The sequence below is a fragment of the Peromyscus californicus genome, unplaced genomic scaffold (assembly GCF_007827085.1).
Source record: "Peromyscus californicus insignis strain IS unplaced genomic scaffold, ASM782708v3 Scaffold_19__1_contigs__length_69161282, whole genome shotgun sequence".
In the NCBI taxonomy this organism is placed as follows: Eukaryota; Metazoa; Chordata; class Mammalia; order Rodentia; family Cricetidae; genus Peromyscus; species Peromyscus californicus.
Genome location: NW_026294491.1, coordinates 1,923,300 through 1,947,700, shown reverse-complemented (window position 1 = coordinate 1,947,700; position 24,401 = coordinate 1,923,300). Strand labels below are relative to the sequence as shown.

General features: G+C 54.2%; 1 protein-coding gene across 15 annotated transcripts; it reads right to left on the bottom strand.

Moving 5' to 3' along the window:
- Positions 1 to 2,887: 2,887 nt before the first annotated feature.
- On the bottom strand, positions 2,888 to 23,873 carry Ddr1 (discoidin domain receptor tyrosine kinase 1). 15 transcript variants are annotated; one of them, XM_052744141.1, is made up of 19 exons: positions 20,582 to 20,780; positions 15,512 to 15,572; positions 14,640 to 14,769; positions 14,444 to 14,546; positions 13,806 to 14,034; positions 12,403 to 12,550; positions 12,096 to 12,195; positions 10,854 to 11,040; positions 10,504 to 10,750; positions 9,389 to 9,472; positions 9,147 to 9,298; positions 8,062 to 8,227; positions 7,388 to 7,498; positions 6,229 to 6,473; positions 5,990 to 6,117; positions 5,236 to 5,454; positions 4,587 to 4,821; positions 3,973 to 4,122; positions 2,888 to 3,847 (listed from the first exon to the last, which is right to left on the bottom strand). In XM_052744141.1, the coding sequence occupies exons 3-19, from the start codon at positions 14,725 to 14,727 to the stop codon at positions 3,707 to 3,709; spliced, it is 2,733 nt and encodes a 910-aa protein (XP_052600101.1). In that variant the 5' UTR covers positions 14,728 to 14,769; positions 15,512 to 15,572; positions 20,582 to 20,780; the 3' UTR covers positions 2,888 to 3,706. The 15 variants fall into 15 exon arrangements, with proteins under 15 accessions (XP_052600101.1, XP_052600112.1, XP_052600111.1 ...); XM_052744152.1 differs by lacking the exon at positions 15,512 to 15,572 and adding an exon at positions 15,704 to 15,789 and having other exon boundaries at positions 20,582 to 20,673; XM_052744151.1 differs by lacking the exons at positions 15,512 to 15,572; positions 20,582 to 20,780 and adding exons at positions 15,704 to 15,789; positions 18,369 to 18,506.
- Positions 23,874 to 24,401: the final 528 nt, after the last annotated feature.

The window sequence follows — 24,401 nt, the reverse complement described above, 5'->3', positions numbered from 1 at the left end:
AACTTGACTCTGCTTGGCAGGATTCAGTAGAGGAGGTAGCCCTGCCTAATGGGGCCACACGGAGCACAGGCTGGGATCTGGGAGCCTGGTGAGGCTTCCCTAACTCTGTAGATACTCTTTATGTTAGCCCTTGAGGTTTTTTTTTTTTTTAGAACTGAGTCCTGTGTTCCTTAAATTGGCTGTTTTGCAGCTTATAATCTCGCAGCCAAGGAAACAAAGACACATACCACACACACAAATACATGTGAGATAGCACATACAAGTGAGCAAAGAACAGATCCTCGGGCTGAAGAGCATCTCTGGAGATTTGACCTGACCAGAGGAAACTGCTGAAGAGACCCAGGGAACACTGTTCCAGGGCAAAAGCACACTACAAAGCCACATGCCAGGAGGGTCTGTGGCCTCAGGAGAAGCTGAAAGGACAGTGGTGTGTGTGCTGGATAGGATGTAGGAATCAGTCAGTCTTTGTAACATGAGTCTTAAAAAGTCTTATAAAAACAAAAACAAAAAAAAAACAGAGCCAGATATTGGGGTGAAAACTGAAAGATCAGAGAAACAGAACAAGCCACAGCCAGTCTCATCTCACCAACTCCTCAGCTGATCCTGTTTCCACGAATCCTCAGACTGAAAGCCTCTGAGTCCTCACCCCTGAGAGTCTCAGCTGAACTGCTTTAGTTCCTGTCTCTTCACGCCTTGTATACTATTCTCCATCCAGCCATGTCACTTCCTGGGATTAAAGGCATGTGCCACCACCACCCATCAGAAAACACTTCTAATATAAGCATTCAGGAGACTGAGGCAGGAAGATTGCTAGTAGTGAGCTCCTACTAGCAAACAAGGGTCGGGTGTGGTGGCACACATCTTTAATTCCTGAACTCAGGAGGCAGAGGCCCACAGATCTCTGAGTTCAAGGACAACGTGGTCTACCTAGGGAGCCAGGACAGCCTTGGCTACACAGTGAGACTCCCACTGAATAAAACAACAGAAAGATCAAAAAAAAAGGGGAGACCAGGAGTATAGCTCGGTGGCAGAGTGCTTGCTTAGCATGTACAAGGCCCTGGGTTCAACCCCAGCATTGTAATCATCATCATCACCATCATCACCATTGTCACACACATATACACAAAACAAGCAAAATGTAATTAAAAAAAAAACTTAAAGGGGCTGGTGAGATGGCTCAAAGGTAAAGGCAGCAGTGGCCACCACACCTGAGTTTTACACTCAGGACCCACATGATGGAACTAGAGAATCAGTTCCTGCAGGTTGTCTCTAACTTACACACTGTGGCATGTGTGCACACAGCTCCACATGCATGCACACTAAATAAATAAATGTAACAATTTTTAAAACACAAGATACAGATGACCAGGTGTGGTGCTGTGTGCCTGCGATTCCAGGGAGGTAAAGGCAGGGGCATCCGTTCCAGGTTATTCTCTGTTCTACAGCAAGTTTGAGACATGTCTGGGCTACATAAGACCCTGAGATCCAGCCTCAAAACAAAGGTCACCGTGGCTGCAGAACTGAAAACAAACCAGAGAGGGGCAGAGTGGTCCTGGGTGACTGGCTGGGAGATGTCAGTGCTGCGGCGGCATGTGCCAGGGCGGTGGAAATGTCAAGAAAGAATGAAGATCTGGCGGGGAGACCTTCAAGCTTCACGCTGGACTGGACTCAGCACCGAGAAGGATCAAGGACACACTGGTGCCACAGGGTGGATGCTGCTGCTGCTGTGGGAGAGGGGCAGGTTTGGACATGCCGAACTGAGCTTCACAGGAGCCTAGAATTACATAGTTCTAAAGCTTACTTAGAGCAAGTCTGGGCACAGAGCTCTGGGAGCTATGGCTCCCTGCCAGGGATTCCATTGTTTATTATTCTAACGTCTGACCTCTGAACTCTAACCCATCAATGTCTGTCTTAATCTTAAGGCAGTAGTCTGACCTTCGTAGCTTTAACAAGACTGTCAGATTGGTGACCTGGGCCCTGAGAGCCCATTAATTCAACCTCAGATTAAATCATCTTTAGTGTGTCCTCTCATTATCTATTTGGCTCACTTTGTGAATAGCGTTAGCCAAAACCCCAGGGTCCTTATTTCACAGGAACCGCTATAAAGATGGGGCCATTTTCTCCAAACCTGCAACTAGATTTTGTTGTTGTTGTTTTTTGCTATCACCCAAAATGAAATCTAAGGCTTTCACAGTGGGTGCAGGCTGTCCTCATAGGCCTGAGACAATCCAGGCTCATAGTTCTGGTTTCTGCCAGACAGCTCATACCCAAGAGGCATGTGCATGCTTTCAAAACCTAACCCAGAGATCACCTGGGTCTTCCCAGCCCTTTGGATCCTAGAATTTGGACAAGGAAAAGAAATGACACCTTTATTTTGATAACCTCAAACCAAAATCTAGCACTGCTCTTTATGATGAATGAGAGCAAAATTCCTAGTGTTTTCTGAGATCCCTGTTGACTTGCAACCAATGGACACCACTATTTATTTGTTTGTTTTTAATTATTCACTTATGTGCATTGGTGTTTTACCTGTATGTGAAGGTGTTAAACCCCCTAGAACTGGAGTTACAGTCAGTCGTGAGCTGCCATGTAGGTGCTGGGAATTGAACCCGGGTCCTCTGGAAGAGCATCCAGTAAGTACTCTTAACCACTGAACCATCTCTCTCCAGACCCCAGTGGGCACCACTATTTATGTTCTTTCTGCAGAGCATCCGAGTGGACAGGGCTCTCATGGCCTCACTGGCATGGGCTTGGATTTTGTGACAACAGACCAATGCTCAACTACACATGCAGGATGTGGAACATGGACCAGGGAAATAAAGACAATGGCCTGGGAGGGAGGGGAGGAGGCAGACACGACCCAAACCCCAGGAAAAGCACCCACAGCTGTGGAAAAACTCAACTTTTATTATTACCTGCCTAATGCAGGAGATTAAAATTGCCTCAAGCTAAGTCCATATATTAGTGTAAAAATCTGTGTCTCTCCCCCCAAAAATGTACAAACCCACGTGATTATAGAAAAACCAATGTGGTAGCTACAATAGAGATTCCCCACCCCCAGCCTTGGGCTATGGATCCCTCTGTCCCCCATCCTAGTATTTACTCCACAGAAACATATAGGCTTTGAGAAGTCCTAGCTGCAGTTCAGTCAGTGGGAAGGAGGGGTGTGTGATGAGGATCAGGACAGGGATCACCCCAGGTCCAGTGTGTCGGGGGCGGGGATCAGAAGGAAGCCAGGGCTGAGGACCACCGTAGGGGTTAGGTTTCCTTGTCCACCTCATCCCCCAGTTTCTCAGCTGGCAGTGTCCAGTGTGTGACAGGAAGGAGGCCGGGGACACAGCCACCTCCCCAGGAACCAGTGTTGTCCAGTGGGGCCCAGGTGCTCCAGGGGGCCTTGTCCAGTGTGTGCCCTGCATGTGTCCCCATCCTTCCCCAGGGGATGGCTGGAAGAAGTCAGGCAGGATCCCAACCACAGGGCCAGCTGGGTGGGTGGTGCTCGGGAGATGGAAAGTGAGCAGGAAGGGAGAGTGTCTCCAGAGACAGAGGCTTCAGCTCCTTGGGCAGGCCCAGCCCACCTGCAGAAACGCGGCCTCTCAGGGACGGCAAGTCAGGAGATGGTGGGGTGGGGTGCCGTGGGCTTCTCTTGTTTTAGTGTCCAGCTTCCCCTGGAGGGCTCCCAATGAGAAAGGGCTGCAGGGTCCTGAGTTTACACTGTGTTAAGTGCGTCATCTGCCAGGAACCGATGAAGCTGGGCAAAGGGCGGCCGCTGCTCGGGCTCCCGGCTCCAGCACCGCAGCATCAGTTCATAGAGGGTCTGCGGGCAGGCGGGTGGCCGGGACAAGTATACCTGTGAAGGAGAGGCAGGGGCAGGCGCTCTTTAGTTTCTATCACCACGTGCTCCGCCCCTCCTGGCCCCTCCCACAAGCCTCCTGGCCCCTCCCACAAGCCACATCCCCCTCCCTCAGCTCCAACCTGCCGGCCTTGGTCCCTGAAGAACTCCCCAGCGTTCTCGATGACCTGCTCGTCTGTAAGCTGCCCAAAGGGCTGGGACCTGCAGAGCATCAGTACCTCCCACAGGGTCACTCCAAAGGCCCACACGTCACTTGCTGTCGTGAACTTCCCCTGGCACACGAGAATGCAAGAAAGGCAGAGGAAGATCTCAGACAGGGCAGACCCCAAGGTCTACCTATCCTCATCCCAGGATGTCCTTCCACCTGACCCCCTTACACCTGCTCCTCTGTTCCTGCCTCCCCCTCCCCCTGCTCTGGCCCTGTCCTTCTCTCTCTGCCTTCCACCTGCTGGTACTGAGCCTCTATCCTACTCCAACCCCTTCTATCCCCAGTTTCCAACTCTTGCCCCTCCAACCCAGTACCCACTCTTGGCTCCTGGATCCCTTTTCCCACACACTGCTGTTCCGTCTTTTCCCAGTTCCTAGATCCAGAGGTACCCTCGACTTCCAAATGAGAAGAGTGCAGCCCCAGAAAGGCAAGTGGCTGAGGAGCCACAGAGCTGGCAGGAGGGCAGCCAGTGCCCCCCCCCCCCCCCCCCCCCCCCCCCCCGCCAGCCTGCTTCTTTGGGCCACTCACCATGAGGATGCACTCCCAGGCCATCCACCTGATGGGCAGCACGGCCCGGCCCTGTACGCGGTAATAATCCCCAGCATAGAGATTCCGGCTCATGCCAAAGTCAGCGATTTTGATGGTGAAGTTTTCCCCAACCAAGCAGTTCCTGGTGGCCAGGTCCCGATGCACAAAGTTAAGTGTGGCCAGATAACGCATGCCTGAGGCAATCTGGGCCCCCACGTGCAACAGCATAGGGTAGCTGAATGAAGGAGTCAAAGAGAAGGTCACAGGGCAGTCCAGACTCCTCCCCACTTTACACGCGTCTGTCTAGGAGAGGGAGGGGAGCCCACACCTCAACCACTGGAGAGGTCACTCCTGATCCAGGAAGGGAAGAGGTTCAGCATGGGGCAGGTCCTACTCCACCCACCCAATCCCGAGGAGCTCATGCTTTGTTAGGCTGGGGAAGAGAGACCTCATGGAGGCTCCAGGCCTCTTCATCTCCTCCTAAGAGCTGAGCGTTTCTGGCCTACTTCATGTACTACCATGGACATGAGTTCCTCATCCTAGGTCCCATCCCCACCCAATGCTCCCCTCGCTCCTCCTCAGCTTGAGTGAGGGTCAGGAGTCCCACTTGGGGTGCTCTTAGGAAGGCCCTGCCTCAGTGAGTGGGTACCTGATTGTGGGCCCCTGGTCAGACTCTCTGTCCCCAGGAACCCCCTGAGCTGCCTTGTTCTCCAGCTGGTGCGCACTAAGGAACTGGTTCAGGTCACCATTCTCCATGTAGTCTGTGATCATGCAGAGGGGGTCGTCCTGCACACACACGCCCAGGAGCCGGATGATGTTTGGGTCTTTCAGCCTCGACATGATCTTGACCTCCTTCAGGAAGTCATTCCTAGAGAAGCAGTGAGAAGGCTGGAGAAGTGGCATGACAGTGGATCTTCCTTCTTGCCTCCAAGGACCTCCCTCAGACACCAGGCTCTGCTGCTCCCTGATCTTCATGGAGTCCGTGTGTCATCCTCCCCCTCCCCCCTCCCCTTTTCCAGACATCATCCCTAGTCCTTACCTAGCATTCTTTTGTTAATTATTTTTTAAATTGAATTAAAGTATGCTCACATCATTTCCCCTCTCCCTCTCTTCCCTCTCTTTCGAATCTACGGCCTCTCACTAATTATCATTGCTATAGGTGTGTATGTGAGTAAGTCTATGAACGCCTCTGCCCAATCCACTCAGTGTTGCTGGTGTGTGTAGGTCTCAAGGCTGACCACTTGGGACTGGATAACCAAGTAGGGGATTGATCTCTGGAGATTAGCGCGCCCTCTCTCAGAAGCTGTTAATTGCCTGCAGCTCCCCGTCCAGGAGTGGGGTCCCATGTGACTTCCCCCATTCCCACTGGCTTGTGCCGTCACTACTGCTGCCATGGGTCTCACCTGGCATTTTTGGTGGCATCTGGCCGGAGGATCTTCACCGCTACCAGCAAGGGGTGTCCCTTGTGCACGCTGACAGGGAAGTCACCACTGACCAGGTCTTGAGGGTCCTCTACTTCACACAGGTGCACCTGGAGAAGGAAGGTTGTCCACTCGGTCGCGAGGTCCGCCAAGGCCACAGTGTCACATGGGGCATCACGGCACAAATGACGCTGTCAAAGCCGGGCAGGCACCCTCCTTACCTCCCCAAACTGGCCCTCGCCAAGCTTCTCCTTGAAGCGGAGCCGTGACCGGGGGAAATCCACTCTGGGGGGGCCATCCCCAACTGCCCCTGGGGGCAGGGCGGGCACAGCATAGGTGTTGCCCCCAGTGACGCCCTGCAGGGTGACAATGTCAGCCTCGGCATAATGGGGGACGCTGTTCTGGGGAGGTGGGGGTAGAAGCGGGGCACCCGGCTTCTCGGGTTCCATATAGTCCCCACTGCAGGCTGGAGAGGCGAGGGGAGAGAAGACGAGGCATCAGGAGCAGCCCTGAGCAGCACAATTCTCCATGTCCCAGTCTCCCCGAGGTCCCCCGCTGCCAGCCTCAAACCAGAGAAGGTAAGTGCGAGACCAGTGCTATGCACCCATAGGCTTTCAAGGCAGCACAGACAATTAGCAGAAGGTACCAGAATATTTCACCCTCTGGGGTCTCCTGGCATAACCCTGACCACTAGGTAAGCCTGGGCTGGAAGAAGGACTCCTCCACCCAGTGTCTGAAGCAGGACCAAGCCACGAGTCTCCTCCATGTTCCAAATCCTCATCCCACTGACCACCAGCTCCTGCTACTGTCGGCCCAGCCCCTCCCTGCCGATGACTCCCAATCCCGAACACAGCACGCTCAAAGACAGGCAGAGACAGGGCACACGCACAGGAGAGGGCGACAGGTTCACAGGCCCCCAAGACGAGATGTTTACAGACAGGAGGGAGGCAGAGCTGTCCCCTCTAGGCCCTGGGGAGAGGGCCACAGTGAGAAAGCAACACAGAGAAGAGCGGACAGGAGGGGCGGCATGAGCCTTCACCTCTGGGACTGCGGAGAGAGGACACAGGGGGGAGGGGGCAAGTGCCCAGGGTGAGGCCCTCCTCCTCGCAGCTCTAGAGAGAGGGGAGAATAAAGGAGGAGTTACAGGAGAGCGGCACCGCAGCAGCGTCCTCTCTGCTCTGGAGAGCAGTGTGAGAGGAGGAGAGGACAGAGCTAAGACCAGCAGCCTTCCCCGCGGCTCCAGGGGCGGCAGAGCAGGGGAGCTCGGGAGAGCAGAAGAGGCCACAGCGGGGAGGTGGACAGCGCAAGGTGTGAGGGCTTTTCCCGGCGGCCCGGTAGAGGTATGGGGAGCCTGCAGAGCCCAGCGGCAGAGGGGCTTACCCTGGGTGTTGGTGGGTTTGGCCCAGGCGGGTGTGGGGGGGCCCGGGCCTCGAGGGGGACGGGCGTAAGTGGCCAGAAGGAGGCGGTAGGCCGGATTGGAGAGCAGCAACGCTGTCGGGAGAAGGAGGGGGGAGACACGGGGAAGGGATGAGACTCAAGGCAAGACCGGGGCTTCTGGCGGTGAAATTGCAGGAGACAGAGATAGAGTAAACCACGGCCCTCACGAGTAATAGAGCAATTCACGGAGAGCTGAATGGATGATGGGTACGTACGTACGTACGCATACGTACGGATGGGTGAGTGGATGATGGGTGAGAGCTAAAACTGCTGTCTGAGTGCTGGACAGACAAATGGGTCTATGAATATAGATGGATGGTAGGATGGATGGGTGCTTGAATGAGTGGACGGATGGACAAAGACGGATGGATGGATGGAAAGAGCAAGTGCCGAGGGGTAAGGAGACAACGAGAGGGTACAACAGAAATCTATGACACTGTGACAGGATGAGACCATTGGCATTCTGGGTAATACATAGGAAAACTTTGGGGGAGACTATATGGAGGTACATAAAAATAAGAAGATGCTGGACTGGCTACAGACGGTGAAGGAGAAGGAGGGATACGACAAGAACCCAGGCAGATGACAAGGGGGACTGGAACAAGGCAGGGCCTTACCAGAGCCATTGGGGACACAGGGCGCAGAATGGGGTGGAGTCCCCCGAGGCCGGGGTTCCTGGTAAGGGGGTGGCTCTCGGGGCCCTGGGCGGTTGTTGATGAGGATGGTGTCCCCAGGGACAGAGAGGTGAACCGTCAGCTCCTCCTCCAACACCCGGCGCTCGGCCTAGTTGCGGGATTAGACAACATTAATGGAGCCACTGCACAGCACAGCTTCCTGGGTGCTTGGATCAGAGCTGGTCTGTCCTCTGCTCATGGCAGCTCCACTTCCCTGATGTCACCCCACAGGACCCAACCCAGATCTGACCAGGCCCTAATTATCAACCGTAATGGACATGACCCTCCCAGACATGGGAGGTCCAGGGCATATGGAGAGCAGGTGACCTGTCACGAGCCCCTTTCACTGGCTCTTCTCCAGCTTTTGCTCCCAACAGGTTGGTTGGGCTTTGGTTAGAGAAGGACCCCAGACGGACAGGGCTTGGCTGGAGGACAAGGTGAGGCCAGGAGATTTGTTCTCCTGGCTCCTCCCAGAGGGCTGGTTTGCCACCCGCTCTATCCTGCACCGGAAGGCCCTGCCTGTTTCAAGGCCCCCTCTGAGGACTCTCGGCTCTTGCTCCTCCCTAGCTCGGGGAACTGCCACCTCCTCTCAACCAAAGGAGACTCACAGTGGTGGGAACTGACTCACATGGTGTCCGTCTCACACACCATGCTCACTCTTGAGAGTGGTCTCTGCTTCTGCTGTTAAGCCCAGCCCTATAGATCCTACCGGCCCGGACCGTGCTCCCAGGGACTGTGCTCCTATGGACTATGCTCCCAGGGACTGTGCTCCCGTGGACTGTGCTCCCATGGACTGTGCTCCCATGGATTGTGCTCCCAGGGCCTGTGCTCCCAGGGCCTGTGCTCCCGTGGACTGTGCTCCCGTGGACTGTGCGCCTATGGACTGTGCTCCCATGGATTGTGCTCCCAGGGACTGTGCTCCCGTGGACTGTGCTCCCAGGGACTGTGCTCCCGTGGATTGTGCTCCCATGGATTGTGCTCCCAGGGACTGTGCTCCCGTGCCCGCCCATGCACAACGCGCTGCCCACCTTGCTGAGCAGGCGGCGCCAGTGCAGCCTCCAGAGCATGAGCGCAATGATGAGCAGCAGCAGCAGGATGATGGCCACCAGGCAGCCGATGAGGATGGCAGTCGGGCTCCCCTCCGCCTTGGCCACTGGCTGTTGGCCCCGGGGCTCCAGCTCTGACAGGGGAGAATGGTCAGCACCACAGCAGGTGTCCGGCCGCACCAGAGGGGGTGGCCCCGGAGGAACTGTACCCAAGGACTGCTCACCAAAGCTGCTGACATTGGTGGGAGGTGGGCCAGGCGGCCACCAGGGGGCTGGCGGGAAGGTTTCAGAGGAATCGTTCACCACGTCTGGGGAGAAGGAAAGAGAAGAGGGAGTGTGTGTGGGGGGGAGGGGGGGGATAGCGGAGGGGGGGGCGGGGACCTCGGGGACACAGGTGCGCAAGACCTAGGGAACTGAGGGGGACAGGGTGGTCAGCAATCTAGTCAGAGCACGCCCATTGGTACAGCAGTGTGGGAAGCCCCCTCTCCCAGGGGAAGTGGAGGACTCAGGGAGGGGCCTTGCGGATCTGCAGGCTTAAGAGAAGATGCTCCTTCTCAACGAGGCAGAAGTCTTTCAGGCTTAACCAGAACTTCTGTCACCCTCACTCAGGATGGATCAGGAATGAGGGATTCATACAGGAAAAAGAGAGATTTGGGAACAACAGGGATCCTACGCAGCTATGATCCTAATGCTTGGGGAGGCTGAGGCAGGGGGATCATGGGTTTTAGGCTGGTCCAGGTTACATTATAAGACCTGTCTCAAAACATAAAATATTTTTTAAAAATAATTTTAAAAAATTTTTAAATTAAGGGCTGGAGAGATGGCTCAGAGGTTAAGAGCACTGGCTGTTTTTCCAGAGGTCCAGAGTTCAATTCCCAGCAACCACATGGTGGCTAATAACCACCTGTAATGAGACCTGGTGCCCTCTTCTGGAGGGCATACATGCAGACAGAACACTGTATACATAATAAATAAATAAATCTTAAAAAAATTTTTTTAATTAAAAAGGAATCTACCTGGGTGTGGCAGCACATGCTTTTAACCTCAGCACTCAGACTGCAGAGACAGGCATATCTCTCTCTGAGTTCCAGGCCAGCCAAGGCTACAAAGTGAGACCTTGTCTCAAACACACAATAAGATAAAAAAGAATCTACAAAACACCAAAAAAAAAAAACAAAAAACTCTACAAAGGACTGGGGTCTGATTATTCTGCCCCAGTCCGAAAAATCTCACAGGTGCCGGGTGATACCAGGAATCCATATGCTGGGGTCACCACGGGGTTGACAGACCAACACGTAAACTTAGGTAGGGCTAGAGCCAGACACACTCTGCGGCTTACTCGAGATGAAAGAGATCTCACTGAAGAGTAACCAGGGTCCTGCAAAGAGGAATCGGCACTGCAGGAAGCGGCCCACGCGGCCCCCCAGGGGCACTGAGACGGCCCTGGCTCTGGGGTCTCCGAGGCTGCCCCCCAAGGCATGGCGCACAGGCTCTCCCTCCCAGGCCATGGCAGGGCCCCTTTTAAACCGGCATTCCACCCCGCCTGGTAGACGGGCTCCCAGAGTGTGCATGTTGTTACAGTGGACCTGAGAGAAAGAGGACACTGAGTCAGGCCAGGAAACCACAGCAGCATCCCCCGCCCCGCCCCCACCCCCCACTCCCGGTGTCCTCCGGGGGGCCCTCGCTCACCTGCATGGTCTGGAAGGTCCTCAGTCGATCAAACTCAAACTCCATCTCCACATAGCCGCTGGGGAAGCTATGGTTGCTCCATCCTACGTAGTCATAGCCTGGCCAGACCCGCAGCTCCTGGCTCTGCCTGAAGTCATCCAGCCCCACCACGCCATCTGCCAACTGGCCCAGACCGCCATACTGCAGCCTGATTGGAGGGAACAGGAAAGGACTGTTCAGAGGGAAGACAGTGGGGCCACGCAGGTTCTGCACGCACGCACCTAGTAGGGGCCTGAACAGCCTGATTCTCCCACCCTCCTCCTTCCCGGCCCTTCCCAGCCCACCCCAATGTCATGCATCACACCCAAAACTGTCACCACCACTAAGGCACAAGGTTCAATCTATTAGTTTGTTTGTTTTTCATTTTTTTTTTTTATTTTATATGCATTGGTATTTCACCTGCATGTATGTCTCTGTGAGGGTGTTAGTTCCCCTAGAACTGGAGTTACTGGCAGTTTTGGGCTGCCATGTGGGTGCTGGGAATTGAACCTGGGTCCTTTGGAAGAGCAGTCAGTGCTCTTAACCACTGAGCCATCTCTCCAGTCTCTCTAGCCCCGCCTTGTTTGTTTTTAGCTAGTGTCTTAGGGGGGTCTGGCTGGCCTAGAAAGGGCTGATGTTACTGCCTCTACCTCCCAAGCACTGGGGTTACAGGAGTTCTGATGCCCTGCAGGTTTTCTTACAAGGTGAGCCTTGTCTGGACCATGGGTGCCTCTTTCTAATCCAGACAAAGTGCCCTTTGGCTATGGCCACCTTACCATCCTTCATTCCCAGCCTGTCCTTTCAGGCCCCACCTAATGGGCACTCTCCCCAGTTCTTTCATTTTACTGCCCAGGCTACTCCCTGCTCCACCTCACCTCACATGCACACACACACACACACACACACACACACACACACACACATATACACAGATCACACACACACACACACACCACACTCACACATACCACACACATCACACACATACACCACATATACACAGCACACATACCACACACATCACACACATACACACATACACACAGATCACACACACACACACACATACACACACACAGCACACACAGATCACACACACACCACACATACGACACCACACACAGCACACACAGCACACACACACACACACACACACACACACACACACAGCACACACACGCTGGCCTTCTCCCATCCCAAGCTCCGTACAGGTCACCCTCTTACCCGCCTGCAGTATATCCATCATAGGTGGAGTCATTGAGATGCACCACCTCAGATAAGTACATGGTCTGCCCCACGGGGGCTGTGTACGACAGGAGTCCATCTGGGAGGGTGGAAACAGGAGTTAGAGGCATCAGGCCTGAGTGATTTCAGCCCCTTCCTGTAAGTGTGGAGAAGGCAACATTGTCTGGTCCCCTCTCCTCACTCAGTGGCAGCTTCCTGACAGAGGAGGACCTCTGATGCCCCTCCTCACATTCTGTTTCTTGCTTCCAGGACTGGAAAGGGGTTCTTGTGAGGCCGACCCACTCACCCCGCCAGAGGCAGCCATAGAGCTCCACCCGTAGACAGACACTCATGACTCGGTCAGCCCGAGGGTAGAAGCGGACTAGCCGGGCCACCATGGGGGGCCCAAGGTCCTTCAGCACCACTCCACCAGGATCCTCGTTACCCGAAATCACCTGTGGGCCAGGAAAAAAAGGGTGCATGGGTGAGCAGGGCTGCAGATCAGAGCTAACCTCCCAGGCCTCGGCTGCTCCCCGGCTCAGTCTGCAGGGGCCACCGAGACGCTGGCAAAGGGTAACACTGAGCACTGTGGGACGCAGCTGGGCATTTCTAAAAGGAGGTTCTGTGGCAGTGACCACTGATGCCTCCTGAAGCTCTGGAGGTCTGTCCTCAGTCGTACCTCACCTACCCTCTCCTTGCCTGCTTCCGCGTGTCTCCAAGCCATCCAAGCTGCTGTACCCAGACCCTCCCCCAGAATCTCAGTACCCTGCCTCTTCACCTCACCCTCTCTGTTCATTCAGCAGCTGACCAAGGGCCCGCTCTGGGCCAGACATGACCTCAGTGGTGAAGGGAACCCCTCCTCACAGGGCAGCTGTGAGGAACAAGAGGCAGTGTGTGGGGCAGAGCAGCGAGGTGGACGTCCAGAGCAAGATCTGCAGGAGGTGACATCTCTGAGGAGCACTGGGTGGAGTAAGAGAAAGCCTCTGGGTGTCTGGGGGGAGGGCTGACCGGGCACAGACAGCAGCAAGTGTCTGGCCCCTGACTGTGGAGAGGGACCCTGGCTTGTTCCACAGATAAAGGCAGTATGGCACAGCGTATGTACATGTGTGCGGGTTTTCACACGCAAATGCAGTGCTTGCAGAGACCAGAGGATGGTGCGAGATCCCCTGGAGCTGAAACTGGGTTAATCAAAGTGCGTGATTAACTCAGTCAAAGAATTGGAGTCTTTTTTTTTTTCTTTCTGATAGAGCCAGTGTTGGGCTGAGAGCTGGGTATGCTGTTTGTAGGAAGAAGTTTGATACATAGTAGAAAGGGACCAAAGCCAGTTGAATGGTTTAGACTTCAGCTGGATGAAAGAACACACGGCTTAGACCTGGGAGGTGGGGGTGGAGTGATGGGGTTCAGGAAATGCCACAAAGGTGGGTGCAGAGAGGAGCTGAGAGAGCGAGCCACCAATACCATCTTAGTTTGTGGACATGGGATGGGGGGGCTGTAAATTTCCCCAAAGGAACAGATTTGGGATAAGAGTGGGGACTGGCGTCCACTGGAAAGACCAATGGTAAGTTTGAGACTGGCGCCAGTTGGCAACACTGGGTGGTGCTCCTGGCAGAGTCTGGAGCTGGAGGCGCTAGAGCATGGGCAGTGGCAGATGCTGTTTAGAGTATGGCAAGGAGAAGAATGTATTCCAGGTGCCTCCCTTTTCAGCCTCACCTCCTGACCCCAGCGGTCCTTCCAGTCCATCCAGCGGCGGCCATCTCGGGAGTAACGCAACCGGTAGCTTCGGGAGAATTCTTTGCCCAGGCCCCCAGCATGGCGGCCCTGTGTGCCTACCAGAGCCACCAGATGTAGCCTCCGAAGGTCCACCTGCAGGTACTCCTCCTCTTTGGGGAACACAGGCCCTGCAGGGCACCATGCTCCGTCTCCGTCACTGCTTTCCAGCCTGGGAGTCAGAAGGAGGTCAGGGCAACACTTCACCTTGGTTTTGTTTTGTTTTTTTTTGTTTTTTTTTTTGTGACAGTGTTACTTTGTAGCTCAGGCTGGCCTCATTAAGTAACCTTGAACTTCTGTTCTTCCTGCTGCTACCTCCTGAGTGATGGGATTATAGTATATGCCACCACACCCATTCACGGGGTGCTGGGAATTGAATACAGAGCTTCATACTAGCTGAGTACCCTAACTGAGCACATTGCCAGCCTGGCAGTGGGTCTATTAAAGCCTGCTAACACCACACTGCATATGTCTCGCTCGCCTGGGCCTTCTCAAAAGACATTTGGCCTGCGCTGGGGGCTGGAAGAGCACAGAGGGGTCCACTAAAGAGCTCCCTCAAGGCAACACCCAGTATCAGGTACCTGCTGTGGCGGGCAGCGGTGGAGTCTGACCAGGAGCTGGACACGGAGATGTCGCTGTCAGGAATGGTGCGGTCTTGCATGCCCAGGGCATAGCGGCACTTGGCTGGAGGACACAGGCACAGGATGGATCAGGGTCCCCCCAACTCTCTGACTCCCAAGCTCTATTCCTCAGGGACCCAAGAGTCAGTCTCCTCACCAGGGTCAAAATGTCCCTTCATGTCAGCATCTCCAATTGTCACCAAGAGTAGCAGCAGCAGTAGAGGTGAGAGGGCCGCTGTCCCCATCGCTCCTGGTCCCTCTGGCCTATGGAGGAGGGGACAGCATTTCTGCAGGGGACAAATCGGGAGGAGAGTCGGCTCACCAAAGGATCTAGGTACAGCCAACAGCAAGAGACAGACAGGGGGGCTGCTTTGGGGATAAGGAGAGTGAAATGGCCAAAAATAAAAATAAGAAGTCACTGTTCAGAGCATGGCTCTACTTTTAGACTGCCTCCTACACACCAGGCACTGGCTGAGACCTCAAACAAGACTCCATAACTTTATCACCAGCCACTTTATAAGGTAGATGTTATGATCCACATTTAACACACAAAGGAACCAGACAGAGATCCGTTCATTAAAGAACGGGCCTGAAGCCCCACCCCACCCCTCAAGAGAGAAAACAAAAACAAAAACAAAAAACAATGGCTTCAAAAAAATGCCGGCAACACACAGTAGAGACAAAGGGCTTAGTGGTTAGAAACTAAGAACTCTTACAAATGGAGAAGAGGAACCATTTTATAAACAACCCAATAGAGAAATGGCCCAACACTCTGAGGATTCACTTCATACAAGAACAGAGCCAACAAGTTTAAAATATATATATATATATTTTTTTTTTTGGTTTTTCGAGACAGGGTTTCTCTGTGCAGCTTTGCGCCTTTCCTGGGACTCACTTGGTAAAATATATATTTTTAAAAAATAGTCAAGTTCACTAGAATTAGAAAAATATGAATCAGACTGACAAAGGAATGTTTCTTTTTATGAGATAGGATCTTACAGTGTAGCCCAAAGCTGGCCTCAAACTTACTCTGCAGCCTAAGGCTTGTCTGGAACTTGGAAGAAATCCTCCTGCCTCAATATCCCAAATGCTGGAATTACAGATAGGTACATATTTGACATACCCAACTTGACAAAGTATTTTTTAAGATTTATGCTTTAGATGTTCATGCATATTAGTGTTTACCTACAGGAATGTATGTGCACCACATGCATGCAGTACCTGAGGAGGCCAGAAGAGGGAGGCAGAACTTCTAGAACTTGAGTTATAGATGGTTGTGAGTCGTCACCATGTGGGTGCTGGGTCCTCTGCAAGAGCAGTAAGTGCTCTTAACCACTAAGACATCTCTCCAGCTCCAACAAAATATTGTTAAAGGTTATATCTTCCATGGGAGAGGGACAAAAAGAGAAGCCACCATTTTTGTGTGTGTGAGTGGGTGGGGGTGCTGTTATAGTATCAGCATCTACTTGGAAAGCAATCTAGCAATATGATCAGGGCAGATGGTTCAAACAAAGGGAATAGGAGAACTCAAAACTGCCTCCAGATGTCCACCATGGAGCCTTTGGTGAGGACCCAAATCCCTAAACTATGTGAATACCCACAGGGGATGTTCTGGGGGTTGGGAGCGGCAGGGGGCGGGGGTTAAACTTCTATGTAGCTATGAAAAGAAAAAAAAAAGTAAAAGGCCAGAGAGATAACTCAGTGGGTAAAGGCACTTGGCTCCAAGTTCAATGACCTGAGTTCTATCCCTGGGACTCACGGGTGGAAGGAGAGAATTGGGGTGGAAGGTGAAAACTGACCCTTTTTTATCTGTTTTTGAGACAGGGTCTCTCTAGATAGCCCTGGCCATCCTGGAACTGTGTAGACCAGGCTGGCCTCAAACTCACAGAGATCCACCTGCTTCTGCTTCCCAAGTGCCAGGATTAAAGGTGTGTGCCCCTACTACCAGCCATCCTCTCTCTCTCTCTCACACACACACACACACACACACACACACACACACACACAAAAAAAAATAAATGTAATATATATATTTTTTTTAAAAAAAGAAAGGGCCGGGCAATGATGGCGCACGCCTTTAATCCCAGCACTCAGGAGGCAGAGGCAGGCGGATCTCTGTGAGTTCGAGGCCAGCCTGGGCTACCAAGTGAGTTCCAGGAAAGGCGCAAAGCTACACAGAGAAACCCTGTCTCGAAAAAACAAAACAAAACAAAAAAAATAAAATAAAATAAAAAAATAAAAAAAGAAAGGTCTGGAGAGACAGCTCAGCAGTTAAGAGTACTGGCTGCTGCCCCAGACAACCCAGGTTAGATTCCCAGCACTAACATGGCAGCTCACAACCATCTGTAACTCAAGCCCTAGAGGATCCCACGCTCTCTGCTGGCCTCCATGGGCACCAAGCATGCCTGTGGTGCACAGACATACATGTAAGCCCAAACACACACACATATAAAATAAACAACAATAATAAATTTGAAAGAAAGGCAGGGTGTGGTGGCATACCCTGGCAAGTCAACTTGAGAGGCAAAAGACCAGTAGCTCAAGGTTAGCCTCAGACCCATTCTAAAGTTGAAGCCAGCCTGGGCTACATGAGACTCCAAATCAAACACCAAAAAACAAAAGTTAAAAAAAAAGAAAGGGCCGGGCGGTGGTGGCGCACGCCTTTAATCCCAGCACTTGGGAGGCAGAGGCAGGCGGATCTCTGTGAGTTCGAGGCCAGCCTGGGCTACCAAGTGAGTTCCAGGAAAGGCGCAAAGCTACACAGAGAAACCCTGTCTCGAAAAAAAAAAAAAAAAAAGAAAGAAAAAAGTGAGGGCTGGAGAGATGGCTCAACAGTTAAGAGCATTTGTTGCTCTTACAGAGGACCCAGGTTCAGTTCCTAGGACCCACACCATGGCTCACAATCATCCATAACTACAGTTCTAGGGAATCCAATGCCCTCTTATGAGCTCCGAGGGTACCAGGTGCACACACATTATACAGATATACATGCAGGGAAAACACCCATAAATAGAAAAAATTTTAAGAATATATAAACCTAAAAAATTATTTTAAATTAAAAAAAAAGTATTGTGAATCTGATTCGGCATGTGTTTGCCATGCCACCGGTCACCATAAAAAGCCAGACTCAGAAGTACGAGAATCACTCCACCCCGTGAAAGCAAAGGATAAACAAACCCACGCCTGTTCCCACTCTCATATAGTCTGTCTGGTGAGGCTGTGCGCGACCATGAACAGGGGAGAGAGGGAAGAGCACACAAAAAGGAGAAAACCGGCTGTGTTGGCTCTCTACAACCCTGAGACAGTAACATGCATTCATGTAAAACCATCTAACATATAAACCAATGTAAAACCTACTCTGGTTTTCAAAACCTAAGTCCTAGAGAAGCTTCGTTGGTTTATTGAGGAAAATACAATAGAACTAAACACCAGCTAGCGAGCGCCTCAAACCTCTAAGGACAAGACTCCATCAGCGCTCAACCTCATGGTCCTCTGCAGTTCCCCAGCCCACTGAGGTAGCCAGACCAGCAGACTGGACACCCTCTGACGCTCGGCAGAGACTCGGAACCCCACCTGGACCTTCGGGATCAAAGTCCCCATGTAATTGTTTCTCCCTGAAGACCGAGATGCTTCCTCTGTTCCTTCTGGGGTGTGGGCAGTTTACCCTCCCCAAAACCAGCTGAAGTCTTCGTATAAACTCAGGGATCTACTGTCCTACTGGGGACAGAAAAGTTCTCCTGATACCTGGCAATGCCTGAGGCCTGCATTGAAGTCTAAATGTCCTGGAATCCCGAGGGACACCCACTGCCCCTCTCACACCTCTGCCACCAGGTCCCAGCTCTCCTTGCCCTGCCTCTGACATCCCGTTCCCCAAGTTCCAACTTACTGAAGGTAGCAGAACCTTGAGCTGAGAAGGCTGAGTTGCCTTGGAGATGAGGGCGGGCTTAACTACAGCGAAGCCAGGTCACCCCAGGAGGTAGGAGGAGTTGGGGGGAGTCTCCCCCATCCCTTTGTCCTCCTCCAGCTGCTCCCATAATGCTCTAGGGCAGGAATGTAAGAGGCAGCTGAGACCCCCCATCACTGAAGTAGCAGCTGAGGGGCTGACTGGGTTGCCAGAGGCCACCTCGCTATCAAAGGAGAGCCTAGAACCAAAAGGCACCAAGACCAGTCCCTTGAGGAGACAGCCCCGTGGTGCAGGGGCGCAGGGACTGAGAAGTCTGGCAGGGAATTCCTGGGTGCCACTCTCCACCCCCACCTCTGTAGAAACAGCAGGGCCCTTGTTCCCCTGAGTAACCTTCATGCCTATCCCAGATGAGTCATCAGAGCCAGACAGTGCTGAGAGGAGCCTGGGGCAGAGACACAAAGCCAGGCGGGGACAGGAGGCAGGGGGAGACAGAGCAGAAACACAAAGCTGGAGGTAAGTAGAGCAGGCTCTGAGAGCAGGGCACCGGGCCAAGCGGAGGAGCTGCAGAAGCATGCTGACAAGGTCCAGGGCAATCCCTTTCTCATCATCCCTTAGGTCTGGATTCCCACTATCAGAGAGGCTTAGGAGTTCCACCTCATCGGCACCCTACCTGGCCTTTCTTCAACCAATTACATGACACTCTGTCTCAGGCCCTTCATTCTCCTCTCCTAAACCCCATCTCCAAATCCAGGGAACTACGCCCACACAGTTCTATACACATACACTGAGGTGGGGTGAGACTTAACAAGCCCACTGTAAACACTAGAGTAAACTAAATGTACCATGCTCACACCTCTGGGTGCCTTATAGCCTCTCACATACATATAAACATACATTTTCTTTCTTCTTTTTAACTTCTGATCCCCTTGCCTCTTCAGCATATTCTACTGGCCTCTGTGCCACCAAGACCAGCTTACACACAATTCTTATCCACTCCATATACACCTTGAAATCTTCTGTTGTGTGTGTGTGTTTGATTTATGTTTTTGAGGTGGAGGGGGGTTGGTTGGTTGGTTGGTTGGATGGAGGGATTTTTGTTGCTGTTTTGGTTCTTTTTAGACAGGGTCTCACTATAGAGCCTTGGTGGGCCTGGAACTAGCTATGTAGACCAGGCTGGCTTTGAATTCATGGGGAGTCACCTGCCTCTCTCCTGGGTGTGCTGGGATTAAAGACATGTTCCACCACAGCCAGATGATTGATTGTTTTTTTGAGACAAGGTCTCAAGTAGTTCAAGTCTCCAAACTCACGACGATGCCAAGGAAGGCTGACCTTTAACTCTTGATCCTGCTGCCTCCCTCCACCTCTCAGGTGATTACAGGTGTGTGCCACACACCCCGAGGTAATCTATCAAGTCAGATCTCACCGTTTAGTGAGCTGCCACCTTTAGACACCTGTGAATACTCAATGCCAGACACATGCTGCTGCGACATCACATCAGAAGACAATGTGGAATCAACTCAGGCCCAGTGTGGAATCAACTCAGGCCCTGGGGTCCGGGATCCCCAGAGAACTGCCCCTCCCAAACACACATGGGTGACTAAGCCAAGAGCAGGTGGGGACAGGTGGAGCCGGGGTGGGAAAAGGAGCAAGAACAAGGCCATTTCTCCACTCATGCACTCTACTGTGACCTGTCCCTACAGTGCCACTGGGGTCTGGACACACCTCCATCCTTCTCAGCCAGTCCGTTCCAGGCCAGCCGGGCGGGCGATGGCTGGGAGAAGGGGTGCTGGACAGGAATGCCCGGCCAGAAGGGGACCCTGGGAGCGTTGCTCATTGGGCGGTGACTTCGTCTCTTGGCACCACCCGGCAACCACCGAGCGTGGCTGGTCTGGTAGGTTGGGCGTCAGGCTGGCTCCCTCTGGCCGGGGCAGCTTAACAGAGCATGCTCGTAGGCATGGCACAGGGAACACCGATAGGATGACTCAGTGGGCTGCATATGCGCACCTGTCCTCTTGGGGCTCGGTTCTCCCCTCACCCAGGAAAAGAGAGATCCTTCCCTACGAGAAAATACTTCCTCGGAAAGTCAGGGCCCTCTCTGTTTCGGATAGAGAATCAAAACCCCGGGGCGGCGGGCAGAGCTGGGGCTCCCCCACCCGTGCCCCCTGCCTCCTGCGCGTCCCCACCTCGCTCCCTACCTCTCATCGCTCTCCGGGGCCGACTCAGGCGTCCGGCCCCGACTTGGGGCCTCCTCGGCGGCGGGGCGCGGGAGGGGAGCGCAGGCGCCGGCGGGGCTCGGGTGTCGGGAGGCGGCTCCCGCGAGCAGCTGTCGGGGGCCTGTTCCGGGGAGAGGAGCCAGCGCGGGGCCGGATCGCGCCCAGGCGCCGCCTCCCCGCGCCCGTCCCCCGCCCGTCCTCCCGCCCCGGCGCCCGCGCTCCCACGCCCGGCGCCGCCCCTCGTTTCTCTCCAAGCGCGGAGCCCGCCCCGCATGTCCCCCTGCGCGCGTAGCCTCTCTTAGGTGATCCGCACGCCCATCCCCCGCCGCCCCGAGGCTGGGGTACAGCAGCACCAGCATGGGCCCGGCTACAGCCCGCCCAGGACCCCCACGCGGTGGCCCCGCGAGGAGATGGCGCGTTCCCTCCTCCCCTTTTTCTGGGCTCGGTTCCTGGAGAGAGGGGGAGAGAGGCACGGAGGAGCAGCCCCAGGGCACGCAGGAAGCAGCGGGTTCCCACAGGCCCAGCACGGGAGCGAGAGCCGGAGCCCGGCTGGGGGAAGGGAGCCGGGCTCACCTGTCTAGCCAGACCCGCTTGGTTCTCACCCTACCCTACTTTGCTACCTTTTGGCACCCCCTCGCCCCACGGCTCCCAACCTAGATTACCCCCGAGCCTGAGGGCAGGCCACACTCTTTTAGTCCCCACTTCTCTCTGTCCCCTTCTTCCAGAACCTCTCCCCAGCTCTGCTTCTCCCTCCTGTTCTCCCAGGAGCCCTGAGGTCCAGACTCCCAGACTCTGGGTCCCCCTGGGCTCCCTGCTCCATCCAGGCTCGCTCTGGAGTCCTCCTCAGGCAAGCCTTCCTCAGTTCCCAGCCAGCTCAGTCCCTGGTGGGAGCCACGGAGTCTGGTTTCTGGCAAGGAGAGGCGCAAAATGGAGCCAGGACGAGGTGGGGGTGGAGGAGAAAGATAGGCGCCCTGAAAAATCACATGCTGCCCAAAAAGACGGGAACGCAAGACCCAAGGATGCAAGAAAACAATGAACAGAGAGAGCTGCTGAGCCTCGGAAGGGAGAGATGCGGGGGGCGGGGGAGGGTAGCAGAGCTTGTGTAGGAAGTGTTCTGTCCCCATTCAGCACCACCTGTCAGTCCTACCTCTCTCCGAACCCCACACCTGCCAAGTCCCCGAATGATGTCAGATCACAGTAAAGTCTCCAGAAACCTTGCCGGTCTTACCACCCTGTTGCACCTCTCAACCGACTGAAAACTCACACCCAAAAGCATTTCCAAAGAGTCTCAAGAAAAAACAGACAAGAACAGAAAAAGCTACCAGGAAGATAAGCTCGGGAGAGAGGCCAAGGCAGGCTGAGTCTCCAGTTTACACACCCAGGGACGCTCCAGCGGCTGAAAGACCTGCTAGTAGCTCCCTTGGTCACTGGGAGAACTGCCTCCGGCCTTTCCACCGAGCCCTCAGGGATTCCCCCTCCCCAAATTACCTACCCCTCTGCAGGCAGCAATAGGAAATCTGGGCGCTGCAGAGGCTGGGCGGGGTGTGGAGTCCGGCTGGGGGTGGGGCCAAGGCTTCCCAGTAACCTCACCTGCGACGGTAACAGCCCCTCCTCCCAGGAGAGACGCTCTGGGGAAGCCCCCGACGGGCGGAGCTTCAGTTCCTCACACCCGGTGGAACATTGCACGCCCCAGACTCGCGCTGACCAGTGAAGGGTCCGTGGGGGGTGTGGAGGAAGCCTCTGCCCCTTTCTCACTCTCCCAGGGAAAATTCCTAGTCGGTGATGCCCACCTCGCCCCAGACCAGGGCTGGAAAGGCAGCAGGGACTGGGGCCCAGCGGAGTCAAGTGACAGCAGAAAAGGAGCTGGAGCCGGCTGGAATGTGCTGCTTGGAGCCCAGATTCCCAGGGGCCAGAGAGGGAAATCCCAGCCATCCAGGGGCCTACAGAGCTGAGCCAAGAACCAAGAGTGTGCCCATCTGCGGCTCCCCGACCCACTGCTCCTCTCTCTCACCACCCACAACCCCAGAAGCCCCCACTGCACCCTGGAAGCCGGGGAGGGTTCTAGACTTCTCCCTCTTGCATACTCTCCCATGCTGGACTGATTTTTTTTTTTTTTCCTGCAAGCCCATGAAGAAGAGGGGAAACAGCTGGGGGGGAAATGTGAAGAGAGGCACGCAGGAGAAATAAGAGCTCAGCCCCAGGCCGGCAGACCACCCGCCACTGCAGGGAAGCAGGACAGAAGAGTGGGAGGAGGGTGGGCCAGAAGGGCCCACCCTCACCGCCCCCAACACACACTAGCCACAGTCCCTGCCCTGAGATGCAGCTGCCTCTGGGGAAGCAGGTTGGGTCAGCAGCTGGGGAGAGTGGAAAGCCTCTGGTGTGTGTGTGGGAGGGGGGGTAGAATTGGGAGCTGGAAAAGACCCTGGCCACAGGTCATATTTTAAAGCCACTGAGTCAAATGGGACTGAGGCCTGGAGTATGATGACCAAGGAAGATATGACATAAATCTAGGAAAGAAAAATGAGACAGATGAGCCGTGGATAGTCTGGGAGGGAGACCGAGAAGGGATGGAGGACCAGAAGAGAGAGGTTGGTGGTCACAGAAAGACAATGGTGACAGAACCCAGGAGGAGAGCACACAACTGACTCCAGAGTCAGATGGTACCAAAGGCGGATGGTACCAAAATAAAAGGTGAGAGATCGAGGAGGAGAAAGGATTGAATCGAGGGGAGCTGATCCCACACAGAAGGAAAACAAATGTTTGGAAGAAAACTGGGATGGAGAAAATAGAGAGAGAGGAGGTTAGAATGAAATTAAGATTTGGGAGGGAGGGAGGGAGGGACTGAGGCATGGAGTTTGAAAGAAAGGAAAAAAAACAAAAACAAAAACAAGACGCTGTGGGGCAGACTTAAAAAGGAAGGACAATTTCAAGATAGATGGAAGGCCCAGAGATGGAATTAAACCTGTCTCCAGGCTGCCGGCCACCAAGGCCCCGCCCGCTAGCTGGTCAACCTGGTTCGGCACAGGGCCTGCATCCTTCTCCCTTCCCGCCACGCCTCCAGGCCTACCTGGTCCCTTCTCATAAGGGCAGCCCAGCCCCAAGGTCTGTTCCTGCTCTCCCAGGTGAGCTCTTCCTCCCTCTCACCTCCAGGTTCTCCCGAGTTTCAGTGTCCCCAGGCTCAGGCCTTTGGGGATCCAGATCTGAGGCCGATGAAGCCTCCCGGCTTTGTCCAAGCTCCAGCCTCGGGGGCCCAAGAGCAGCTGCCCTGGCCAGCTGCGGCTGGCTTCAAGGTGACCATGGCAACCCAGCCCCGCTCCCCTCGCCGAGCCTCTCAGCCCCCGCAGAGAGGGAGGGGACAGCCTAACCCAGAGAAAGGGAGCGGACACAGAACTGTGAAACTGGACCAAAGGGGTCTCCTAGACAAAGAGACCCCAGACAAAGAGACCCCCAGACAAAGGCCGCTGAGGAGGAGGTCCCGCGGAAAGCCGCAGGCACTGGCTGCAGCCAACGGCTTAGAGCTGAGTTCGCCCTGCAGAGCCGAGGACGAGGCGGGATGTGAGGGCTAAAGCTGGAAGCAGAGAGGTTCGGAACTGACTGAGGGTGGTCCTTTGGGGACCTCCTTCTGAGTCCCCAACAATGCACTCCCTTTCCTGGAACTTTGATTTTGTTCCCTGAGAAGAGTCCCAGTTTCTTAACTGGCTGTCTCTCTAAAGTGTCGGCCCACATAAGCAACCCAAAGCCAAAAGGCAGCTTCAGTTTTCAGCAGTTGACCTGTTCTACGAAAAAAGAAGCATCTTCAGAG

Coding starts and splice junctions, on each gene's coding strand:
- Ddr1 (XM_052744146.1), bottom strand. Junction 14,547..14,639: donor GAAGGGACATTTTGACCCTG/GTGAGGAGACTG, acceptor TGTGTCCTCCAG/CCAAGTGCCGCTATGCCCTG. Junction 4,822..5,235: donor GACCAGGGGCCCACAATCAG/GTACCCACTCAC, acceptor TCCTTCATTCAG/CTACCCTATGCTGTTGCACG.